An 11,770-nucleotide genomic window follows, 5' to 3' on the forward strand; every position below is an offset into this window, starting at 1 on the left:
TTGGTGTAGTACGGGCCTCACATTTTCTATGAATGGTCCTTGGTTAAATGTTTGAGTCTATAGTTACAAAAGCCAATTACTATCCCACCATTTTTCATTTACTGATCTTGATTTGTAAATTTTGCTCACCAAATAATATACACGATAGCCTTCTTTAGCTTTTTTGTACACGGGGCTTCTTTCTCTTTCCCGTGGTTCCGTATGGTAAATGCACGGGCGCTGGCTACGGATTATATAAAATGTGTGAAGAAAACGGATTGTTAGGAGAACATGATAATAAAGCGAAGTATAAAACCCAGTGTAAGTCATTCAGATAAGGTATTTCGATTTTTACTTACTGAACATGGCTATCCAGAAACACGAAAGCTTGAAAGTTTGGATTGTTTGCATTTAAGCGGAACATTTCTGTTGGTCCTTGATCTGTTTGTGTGCCTGAGATTTTGTAGCCTATAATATAGTTGAGAAAATATGGTCTGATATTTCTTTGATCTGCAATTATTCTGTTGCGTCTATTTTTGTATTTCTCGTAATTTTACCATCCTTGGGTCATTTGATGGGATATTAGCCTCTTCAAGGATGGGGAGTTTAGGGTTATCCTTAAGCCACAGGGTCCAATTTAGATCAACAGATTCTTTTGCTTTTCTAAGATCTTGTCATATTAAACGTGCTTCTGCATCTTTCGACAATCTGATTCAGAACAACATGACATTTAGACGAAGTAATAATCGAAATTGTTATTAATAAAGTTCAGGCCATATCATTGCTAGCTCCATAGTTGGAGCGCATTGAGCAGCACCAGCTACCTAATACACCTGTTCGTTACGGATGTCAAATGAACGCACTAATAACATTTCACTGTACAAATATGTGTATAAAATTGTGGAGTAGGATCACAATGAATATAACTCGATACAGGTTCTTCTTGAAGGCAATCACGCAAACCGGATTGTCATCAACTTTTGAAAATTGACGAAATTACCTACACTGACAATGGGTATGCAAACCATGCTAATTTTTGCACACCTCCGTTTGAAAGATAAGCTCTTAAAAAGCAACATTTGTTGCGCTGACATTTGTTGCGTTTCGCGCATTTGCCAATGCGCGAAATTCAGCAAGTTATGTGCGCAACAAGTTGCCGGAAAAATTCGATTTCAATGCGAAACGCATGTTCGTTCGCTTTTCACACTTCTCTCTCCACGCATTTTTTTGCTATCTTTGGCTGAAATATTTATAGCTTCAATTTTGCCGTACAAAATCACGCGCTAGTGAAATATTTTGCAAGTTCAACACCATCACTTGTGCCTTTTACTGCAAATTGCAAAAATCTATCAATGTTTTCCAATCCAAGCATTTTGTAAACAATTATGAAAAACTCATATACCAGCAGTGGTCAATGTATCTGCAGGAATATTTTTTTGCACGAAAGATATATAAATTTTCTCCGTTTACAAATGTAATATTTTGCAAAACGAAAATGTTTTTGTTTAACAACTTTGGTTACATTTGTTTAATTGTATATTTTTAAGGTTTGAAAATAAATGTGCAAGTACTATGCATCCCTTTTTCCTAAACTTTATGTAGAGATTATTCGAACAAAAAATCGAATGTGTGATAGTTAAAGCTGAAGAAAGAAATGGTTCGAGGTGCTGTACCAAGGCATAAATCAGATTGAACGCGAACTTTTCCGCCAACTTGTCGCGCCCCGAACTTTCTGAATTCCGCGCAATTACTAAACTGGCGCAACTAAACTGTTCATATACCTTCATACAAATCTCACCTCGCCTCAACTTGACCTCATCTATTCCAAAACGGTGAATAATCTTTATATCGAAATCTCTCCTCTTTCGGCTGAAGACATGCCACTATTTTTCTGGAAAGAGTTTCCTCATCATCTTGAATCCCAAGCTGGCGACTGTGGAAAATAGAAATTTCAAACTGTAAAAATTTGTCAGTTTTGATCAAATCCAGTACAACTTAAGTATGGTTTATGCTTAACGTCCTCGTTACATAACGTCGCCATAGCGTTAGCGTTCCTTCCTTCATAACGGGTTTACACTTTCTGTAGTTTTTACGATCGCTTTCTCTCAACGCTAGTTTTAGCTATCGGTCATCGAAGGGAAAGTAAAAACCCGTAAAAAATCATAGCCATTTCATAATCTCACAAAAACAATTATGCCAATTAAACAAAAACAAAAAAACAAAAAGAATCATCTTCAGTCACGAGATTGGACACGGTACTGTTTGTTTAGAGATAGTTTCATTACCAAAATTATTTAACCAACTCATTACTCAATTAAATATAAACTACTATTACCTTTCATCCGGGTCAACAATGTCACGGATGAAACGCATTGCTCCTTCATGCCGGAAGAAGGGACGTGGCTTGTCCTCTTTTCCACTTGGATTGCGTAATTTTCGCAGGAATCCGCTGAATTGGCTGCGTAATTTTGTCCACAGTTGTTGACAATCGAACTCTGAAAAATTGCCTTTTTAGAGTTAATACAAGTGAGAATATAGACTCTGCAGTAAAACAAACTGACCTGTCTTTCCTAGTAGCTTTCCAATTTCCTCCCACATCACCGCACGAGTGTTTCTATTTTTGTATGCAGGATCCTTCTTGTCGTACAGTGCTGGACGTTGCTGAACTAGAAGAATTAATTTTTCTTCCAGATCCAGTGGAGATTTGGGCGCAGATATCACTTTTGTAGTCATTTTGTGAAATTTTGAAATCGCAAATGGAAATATTTATAAAATTGTAATGGTTTCTAAAAATTTCCTTGCTCCTTCATCCGTGTAAAAGTTGAACTCTGTTCAACTTTCATGGTGATCGTGAAGGTGCCGTGAAATGAAGGAGGAAACAATGCATAAACCCGCATGGCGAATTGCATAGCGACCGCTATGGCGACGCGAATGTAACGAGGACGGGAACTAAAAACCCGTCGGTTATCAATTCTCTAAGAGATCGCTACAATTAATCAGAAAGCATAAACGCACCTTTACTTGGCGTATCAATACTAGGCAGATTTGGTTTTGCACCACGGTCCGGTTGTTTATTTTTTGTCCATTGTTGACATTAAATCTGGAAAAAAGAATAGGAAATTACCAGTTACCGTTTTAATTGAATTACTAAGGTTTTCGTTTTTAATGGTTCTTAATATTTAAATGCTCCAGTATTTCATAATGTTGATAATAACACCCAGAATCAATAAAAGGTTTTCGAGCACTTCAATCGGCTTTTTATTTACCAGGTTGATTCATTAGCGAGATTAACCATTATAATATCCAGTGCACATAATTAGTTTGTTATACCCTGATTGCGATCATTATGGGCTCTCCGGGTGGAGCCTAATAGGCAGAAACCAGCCACATTCCTCAGTTTGCTGAAAAGAATGAGGGGAAGAGCGCTGGTTTCTGCCTATTAGGCTCCACCCGGAGAGCCCATAACGATCGCAATCAGGGTATAATACTATTACTAGTCGTAAATTTTTGGTTTGAGTTAATAAGCTGGGGATGTAGTATTAATTCTCTCAGCTGTACAGAGGAAGAGTTGAGTGGCAAGAAGTTGTCCGTATTTAATTCAACTACAAAATGTCAGCAGCTAACTAGATCCGTCTATTAAAATTTTATTCAGCTGGCATTAAGAAATGCACTTTAAACAGAGTTTTTATTTTGTGGTGTGTTGGTTAGTGGATATAGTTAGTTTGTAACATATTTGTATATTGTATGTGTCACTCGTGGAAGAGCATGGTTTGTTACTGTGAACTTGGTAGACACTTGAATAAAGCATAATCAATCAATCAATCAATCAATCAATCAATCAATCAATCAATCTTTGAAACCCATCAGTACAGCTTTCCTTATCCCGAACCAGGATTGATTGTTAACCCCATATTTGTCAGTAGTTTTGTGTAAAATCAAGTGCTACTATTTTGTAGTAATTTTTCATTAACTAACATAAATTCTTGGTATTGCTGATAAAATTACTTGTGTCACGAAAAAATTGCGATTTCTAGACTCCCTCCCCCATCTAACAGGTATGATATGATTGGAGCCTTGGACCCCCCCCCCCCTCTCGTGTGACATAATTTTAATTTATGTGCGGTCCCTAAATTCTAATCATGTTATTTTCGACTCCATGCTGAATTTTAGCTGATTATCAACTTTTTAAAATCGGTATTGGTCACCCATTAGTGCCCTTCTGGTTACTTTTTATTCATATTTTATTTCATATTATTTCATGAGAAAGCAGTAAGGATCTCTGGTCCAAATTTCGCTTTCCATGTTAATTTCTCAAAATTCTAATGTTTGCTCGATTCCATTACCACCATGCCAAATTTCAGCTCTACATGACGATTTTTTTTAAATCGGTATGAGTCACCCAATCGGGTCCCTTCACGAAAATTTATCCAATTTGAATATTCTTCTACTAGAAGCCATTAGCAAGCTCTATACTTTTCAGTTTTCTACTATTAATTTGAAATTTTCGTGCATGATACCCCACCCACTCGGATCACGTGACCGATTTCGCCCATCTTCGAACTCGCTTTCCAACTTTCGCAATATGCATATGATAAAAATTTCAAGTCAATGGTCACGAGCGTTATCGAAAGACAGACAGACGAACGAAAATGACAATTACAATGACAATTAGCCCGAACCAAGGCATAAAATAATTAACGTTCATCTCCGAACGGTTACTATTAAATATGCAGTCATGCACAGTATTTAATGTCAGTATTTAATGCAAACTCGCCAAAAAAAATAGTCGAAAATATTCAAACAAATTTAAATACATTTCATGTCATTATAAACACGAACTAGGGAAAATCCACCCTAAAATTAATATGACAACATCGTTAATTCCATCGTGATTACAACCGTCCCATTCCTCGTAATTTTATAATTTTATTGGCGACAAGAAGGATGAAAATTGTATGACGAGTTCAAACCGGGTAGTAAAAAGCCATGCATATTAATAATTGCTCCCACTCGCTCGTCCGCAGTTTAATAATAATAGTACTTCCGCTTCTTCCAAATCTTACAATCCATTTAACACACCGATTACTGTCCAAAACCGTGGGCTGCATATATGTATGCATACGTAGATCGCCGTATACTGTCAACCGTCTCATCATGGCCCATCCCCATAAAATAATTATTTTATGTGAAGACAAGTCATTTAGCAATGAAATAAATGAGTCAGGCTGGGACGAGAGCAATGAAATGGGACGAGATGACAATGATGCAGGGCTAAAATAAAACTTGGGGGATATCTCCGCTCTTATCGCTGTAATAAGAATTTTATTGCCCTCTTCTGCACAAGTAGTGGTGGTTGTAGATATGTAGAGATGGATGGGAAGATGGGATGCAGTTGAATGACTCCGACCGGATCCGATGAGAAATATGAAGGAAATAAGGGTATGGATATTAAAGGGATGTCAAAGACATGTAAAAGTAAATGTGGGTGTAGCAAGCAAACTGTTTTGTCATTTGTATTGCAAACTAACGAGCTGAATGCGAAGTTGGATGAATTCTAGTTTAAACCATTTTAAATTTTGCATTTGTTTGTTTTAAACTCATTTTCAATAAATATATCTCACGCGTGTATTAAACCTTTTAATTATTACAATAATTTACCGATCAGACTCAAATATTGGGTAATATGCAAATACTTACATACACAAATCGTATGTTAGCTTTATCATAGGGTGAGACACTACTAGGGAAGACTTTTCCCGTTTGTCTGTCCGTCTGTCCGTCAGCAGGATAACGGATTAAGATAATCCAGATCGGTTTGCGACATCATGCATAAGGACTCAACTTTTGGAGGTCAACTTTTGGGGTCATGCGGACCATCCTCCTTTCAAGGTTAGGGGGCGTGGCCACATAATTTTATGTGGAATTACTTGTTTCACTCTATTTCTGCATTTCGTTTGTAACGATTTATTTACATGGTGCTTTCTCCTTCTCTCTGAATTTCTTATTTTTTTGAATTTTTTGTTGAGCATGAGTTTGAATGAAGATTCAATCAGGATCCTTATCTTTGCCTGAGTCAGCACATAATGCAAGAAAGGCAACTTTTCCCATTTCGAAAAGAGGGAAAAAACTTTCATCTCCATTTTATCCATCAGAAGAGTAATGCAGTAAAGTAAGTTTTTTTTTGTTCTTTTTGTTGGAGAATAGAAGAAGGGGACAGCTTATTATTGCCAAGATTGTGCAGAGTAAATTTAGTAAGAAGACCGACTAACTCCATACAATGACCCGTGTCAGGTCGTGATTGCAAGAATCAAGCTTTATGTACATATGGATGGAAAGTAAGTTTCCAATTAGGAAAACTTTTGCAGAGTTCGGTAGACCGTGTATAGTGTATGGCAAAAGTTGGTTAACAATTTTGTAAAAATGTAGTAAAAATAGGAATCTAACAATTAATGAAGCCTAACAAGGGCATGGATTGATTAATTTTTATATGTCAAATTACGAAATTTTCACAAGTAATAAGTAATTTCAATCATTGCTGAATTGTTAGAAAAATTATGGACCAAATCGATTATCGTCACAAGATGTTATGTAACTTCGTAAAGGTTAGAAATAGAATTTTTAGTGGTGTATTTTATCGTGATTTTTCGTAATACAAAACATAAAGATTTTTACACTTCACTTTTCTAAAACCGACATGGAGAATAAATGTCAGGTTACGTAGGTAAGTGTTACATGTACGTATGTGCTACTATGCCGTATGAGATAAAACAATGGACTTATTTATATCAACAAAGGCATCGTTAATCAATTTAATGAATAGTTTTTTATAGTGAAAGTTTTAAACAGGAGTCATTCGGTTATTTGAAACAATAATAAATACCTGTTAACCTTTGACTTGACTACGTATTGACCATTGTAACGCTTTCATTGTCAATTTCACCCAGGTGGACACGGCGAGTTTATATTTTGATAAACACAAGTTTCTCTGTCAATTAAGTTTCTCAAAATGAAGTCGAGACAAATTTTCCTGCTAATTTTATCCCACTTTTCTAACTCTTTTGGATTTGTAAGCAACAGTGTAACATTAAATCCTTTATTAGAAAGAACTGCTATGCTGGACAGAGGTGGAAACTTTGAGGTTCGATGAATGATGAAATTACTTATTCATCGATGAAATAAGGAATTTTGTACAAAATTATTTTTCTACAAAAAAAAGATCAGATTATACTCAAAACGGCTTAAAACTTGGGCAGGTTCGATGGGCCGTTGACAAGGAGAAGGAGTTGATCACATTTGAAGTGAAAGTTAACACGACGGGCTATGTTGGGTTTGGGATTTCCTCCACGGGACGAATGAAGTCGGCCGATATTGTGATCGGGGGTGTGGATTCGGATGGGAAAACGTACTTTGAGGTAATATGAGATTTTCATGTTTATGCAGTTGCAGAATAAATTGTTAGGATGGAAGTTTTTGTAATGCATTCCTGAATTATTTTTTTTAAAATAAATAAAACAGGACCGGCACGGAATTGGCAATGTTGAGCCGGTAATTGACGTCAGTCAAGATTGGACCTTGCTGGATGCCAAAAAATCTGAAGGAGTGACCCACCTCAAGTTCTCACGACGGCTTGAAACCTGTGACGAAGATGATGTTGACATCAAGGTAGAGTCATGAAAACGATGTATGCATAATATTTTAGAACTCACACTAGTGAATAATAACCCACTCATACATTTTCATCGTAGGTTCGTTGACGATACTTTCACTTGCATCACAAAAAACGAAACAACAAACATTTTAAATCAGTTCAATAATTTCCATCCAGAGATACAATTCACGTTAGAAGAAGAAACTAACAATCAATTACATTTTTTAGACATAACCATAATAAGATACACAGATGGTACTACAAAACACAAAGTTTACAGAAAAAGTACACACACAGGTAGATATTTGCATTACACATCTTACCACCACCAATCTCACAAAATTTCGGTAATTGATTCACTTTTATATAGGGCATTTACCATTTGCAGTCCAGAATTCCTAAGCCAAGAATTACAATTAATAAAATCACAACTCATGCAAAATGGCTACCCTTTGCATCTCATAAATAAACGCATTAAAAAGTTTCAGACAAATGAACCTAAAACATTAGAGACAGGCGCACGTATCATACTACCATATTCTGGCCCCCTCACAACAAAACTTTCACACTTTCTTAGACGCACTCTCTCTTGCACTTTCGGTTATATTCCAGGTAAAAAAGTAGGAAATATGATATGTACACACAAACAGGCAGCACCAACCCCTCAGATAGGTATATATAAAATTCCTTACTCTTGTAACAAACTATATATAGGTGAAACATGTAGACCACTTTTAGATAGAATAAAAGAACACAAATCAGAAACAGACAAGGTAAACATAACGTATACCAACATTTCTCAAATGACCACCAGAAACAAAAACAAGCATGTCACCGAGCAAAAAATCGTTTCAGCAGTAGCACAACATATCAAAGACAATCCCACTCACACCATCCATTTTCAATCCACTGCACTTATTGAATCAGAACACAGATATTTTTACCGTAAATACAAAGAAGGACTTTACATTAAAAAACTTGACAAAGACAAAATCAACTCTAATGACGGCAAAAACATCAACCCCATTTGGGCAGCTTTACTTCTACCAATCATTCGACATCCAAAATTTATTAACACAAAACCACTCCCACTTTCAAGCGACACACAACAAAACATCAACCCAACTTGATGCCAAATGGGGTCTGGGTGGATTGACTGAGGTTTTCCTTCTTTTCTTTATGGCAAGGTTTTCCTTCGGTCCATCAAGTTGGGTCCCTTTACATTTTTTATCACTTGAAAACGTGACCCCAGTATCCAACGCCACAAACATGACAACTATTTTTATGAATTTACACTAACTAATTTCAACTACGAAATCTCATAACAAATTTCCCATCTTGTAAATGTCTTGATAATGAATAGCAGATAGCATTCGAAATATTGACAAAATAAAGCAAAACTTTTTCTTCGACTTTTCCACTTAACTCCGTGTAATCCAATTATTAAATAATATTTTAGGATGGAAATCATAATAATGGAAAGTTATACAGGATGAGACACAAAGGCTGCTGTGGGCAATAGGAGAAAGTGATATTGTTCAATATCACGGAAGTGTGAGCAGGGGTTCTTACTCTGTCAAATTATTGGATCCACCTCCTTTCCCAGTGGATCTTACAAAGTAAATTATGCAAATTTGTGAACACTACTTTTTACTTTTGTAAATTTCAGCTCAATAATTTTAGAATATTTAAAATTATTAAATGAATGGCAATTTATATAGATACAAATCGGTAAATATTCTGACCAGAGCTGAATTCCCAGCTACAGACTCTACTTACTGGTGTTCTGTGGTAGAAGGGCCCGAAACTTTGGAGAATGAATCACCTCACATCATTGCAGTATGTAAAAAAATAGCTAACTTTTAACGAAATTATATAAACTGAATCATTGTAATGGTTCAGATGGGTCCGAAACTAAATAATGAACTGGCCCTCCGTCACACCCACCACCTGACTCTGTACTCTTGTCAACCTCCCCTCAACAATGCGGATCCACAAAAATACTTTGCCCAATTTAAAGATGGGAACTGCTTTTCTGGCGGATATAGCGACGATATAGGCGAACGGAGATTTGACGCGTATAAAGATTGCTCAACCATTATTTACAGTTGGGCAATTGGTGGAAATGTAAGAAAAAACATTTTAACCATAAAATCTGTCTATTCAATAAATTCGGTATTTTGCAGATCATGATATTTCCCGAAAATGTCGGGCTTGCAATAAGCACAAGAAAAGGAAAGCGGAGAGAGTACTTTCTCTTAGAACTGCACCTCAATAACCCAGGATTGGCGAAGGGACTGTCATTTCAAACCGGCGTAGAGTTATTTTACAGCGAACAGCCAAGGTTAAATTGAGACAATAAAAAAATGTCTGTAATAAATCTACAATAATTATGTAACAATCCGTCTTCCAGACCGATTGAAGTCGGACTTTTAGGATTTGGAGTTGTGGCTGATTTTAGACTAACAATTCCTCCCGATTCCTCCAACTTTAAAGTGGTTAGTCACTGCAGTCCTGAATGTACGAAATTCCTTCCGGATACGGGATACACTCTGTTCAATGTTCAACTTCATGCGCATAATACCGGTAAATAACACAGGAAACTAATTCTCCACCAAGTTTTGGCAGTTTTGTTAAGCAGTTACTTCAATTAATTCATACTTTTAGCCAACAAAATGCGGGTTCGACACTTTCGCGAGGATGTTGAACTTCCATTTCTTGGAGATGATCAAAATTATGACAATGGGTACCAAGAGAATCGGAATATTAAGGAAGTCAAGCTTCTCCCCGGTGATCATCTCACTCTTGGTAAGCAATTTTAATATCTAACGCAAGTCGCAACAATGGCAAAGTACAAAGTTGTATTTATTTTAAATCAGAATGCACATACGACACTCGAGGATTGCAACCACCCAGAGTTGTCCGTGGCGGTTACAGGACAACGGACGAAATGTGCGACGCCATTATGTATCCGAAAGGTCGAGTTGTTGGGTGTGGGAGCGAAGTGGTCGCACCCATGCTTATGAACGCTACTGGGATTCGGTCCGTAGAAAGGTATGTGTGCTATTAAAAATTTGGTAGAGTCGCATATATTCTCCGTAGTGGTATTGATCTGGTAATAAACTCCTACCGGATTGGTAGTAGTTTGTTTCTGAGTCATTACCACAACATTGCTAAACGGAAATACCCGTTATTGCCGGTAGAGTCATATATGTACTCCGGTCAGTAATGATTCACTACCAGTTTTCTACGATCATAGGTAACATAAATGAATAGAATCTCATCTATTTTTCCAGAACTGGAGTATCCAACCCTAAAATTAAACGTCCTTCAAAATTCAGAAACCTAACTTACGCCGAATATTTAAGTTCACACGTGAATTGGACGGAAGATTTACGCCTAAAAATACAAGATATTCAAGCCTACACTCCTCAATTGGTCGGATGCGCCGTGCAGGATCCTGCCATCGATTTATCAGCAGCATTAATCGATCCCAAAACGAAATTCCAAGTATTGACGCAGTATCCCAAAGTCACGACGACGTATCAACCCCCCTCATCGCTAGATAAGAATTGTTCCGCCAGAAGAGAAGTTTTCATCAGCTCAAGTAGCAGCAGTAGTGTCACTAAAGTACAAATGCTACAGATCTATTTTATCGTGTTAACAGCCACTTCCGTACTTTTGTTTAAAGAAAGTTGTACATAAATAGTGAAAGCGGACAATGATAACAATAAACAGCATCATTTTTCATGACCATTTTACTCATTACATTCCACGTCAGTAAAGTAGCGGTTGTAAAACATGTCATTTTCTGAGTAAGATCTAAATCTTAAAAATTACAAATTGCACTTTTCTCCAGCAAGATGATCCAAAAAATTCACCCCTCGAGTGAGACCCACTCAACTGTTAAACTATATATGAATCCAACTCCATCCATCCAGTGAGAGTGGTTGGGAGAGAGATCAAACATTATCCAATTCATTTCATTTTTCCTCTACTCGAGCCATATCGGGGACAGTCAGTTATGTGCCCCTGACTGAATCAGGAGGTTGTAAGCAAAACTTTTATTTGTTTGTCTTGAATAAGCTTATCTTTTTTTCTGTTGGGGCAAAGCAAAAGCAGCAATAAATTTATCACCCTTGT

The 11,770-nt window shown here is 36.8% G+C and overlaps 2 protein-coding genes across 4 annotated transcripts; one reads left to right on the forward strand and one right to left on the reverse strand.

The window, feature by feature from the left end:
• Positions 1 to 1,973: 1,973 nt before the first annotated feature.
• Positions 1,974 to 2,988, reverse strand: LOC118435481. The gene is made up of 2 exons (XM_035851627.1): positions 2,541 to 2,988; positions 1,974 to 2,474 (listed from the first exon to the last, which is right to left on the reverse strand). Exons 1-2 carry the CDS (start codon positions 2,710 to 2,712, stop codon positions 2,311 to 2,313), a joined length of 336 nt encoding a protein of 111 aa, XP_035707520.1. The 5' UTR covers positions 2,713 to 2,988; the 3' UTR covers positions 1,974 to 2,310.
• Positions 2,989 to 3,524: 536 nt separating this feature from the next.
• LOC110849181 (DBH-like monooxygenase protein 1 homolog) lies at positions 3,525 to 11,380 on the forward strand. 3 transcript variants are annotated; one of them, XM_035851621.1, is made up of 12 exons: positions 3,525 to 5,868; positions 6,184 to 6,314; positions 7,233 to 7,391; positions 7,495 to 7,641; positions 9,119 to 9,246; positions 9,349 to 9,466; positions 9,530 to 9,754; positions 9,814 to 9,971; positions 10,041 to 10,213; positions 10,295 to 10,435; positions 10,507 to 10,681; positions 10,924 to 11,380. In XM_035851621.1, exons 3-12 carry the CDS (start codon positions 7,332 to 7,334, stop codon positions 11,330 to 11,332), a joined length of 1,734 nt encoding a protein of 577 aa, XP_035707514.1. In that variant the 5' UTR covers positions 3,525 to 5,868; positions 6,184 to 6,314; positions 7,233 to 7,331; the 3' UTR covers positions 11,333 to 11,380. The 3 variants fall into 3 exon arrangements, with proteins under 3 accessions (XP_035707514.1, XP_035707513.1, XP_035707512.1); XM_035851620.1 differs by having other exon boundaries at positions 3,525 to 6,314; XM_035851619.1 differs by lacking the exons at positions 3,525 to 5,868; positions 6,184 to 6,314 and adding an exon at positions 7,016 to 7,117.
• The last annotated feature ends 390 nt before the right edge of the window (positions 11,381 to 11,770 follow it).

This window comes from Folsomia candida, unplaced genomic scaffold (assembly GCF_002217175.1).
Source record: "Folsomia candida strain VU population unplaced genomic scaffold, ASM221717v1 Fcan01_Sc004, whole genome shotgun sequence".
Taxonomy (NCBI): Eukaryota; Metazoa; Arthropoda; class Collembola; order Entomobryomorpha; family Isotomidae; genus Folsomia; species Folsomia candida.

Coding starts and splice junctions, on each gene's coding strand:
- LOC118435481 (XM_035851627.1), bottom strand. CDS start 2,712: ATGACTACAAAAGTGATATCTGCGCCCAAATCTCCACTGGATCTGGAA. Junction 2,475..2,540: donor AAAGCTACTAGGAAAGACAG/GTCAGTTTGTTT, acceptor GCAATTTTTCAG/AGTTCGATTGTCAACAACTG.
- LOC110849181 (XM_035851619.1), top strand. CDS start 7,091: ATGCTGGACAGAGGTGGAAACTTTGAG. Junction 7,392..7,494: donor ATGGGAAAACGTACTTTGAG/GTAATATGAGAT, acceptor TAAATAAAACAG/GACCGGCACGGAATTGGCAA. Junction 9,972..10,040: donor TTTTACAGCGAACAGCCAAG/GTTAAATTGAGA, acceptor TCCGTCTTCCAG/ACCGATTGAAGTCGGACTTT.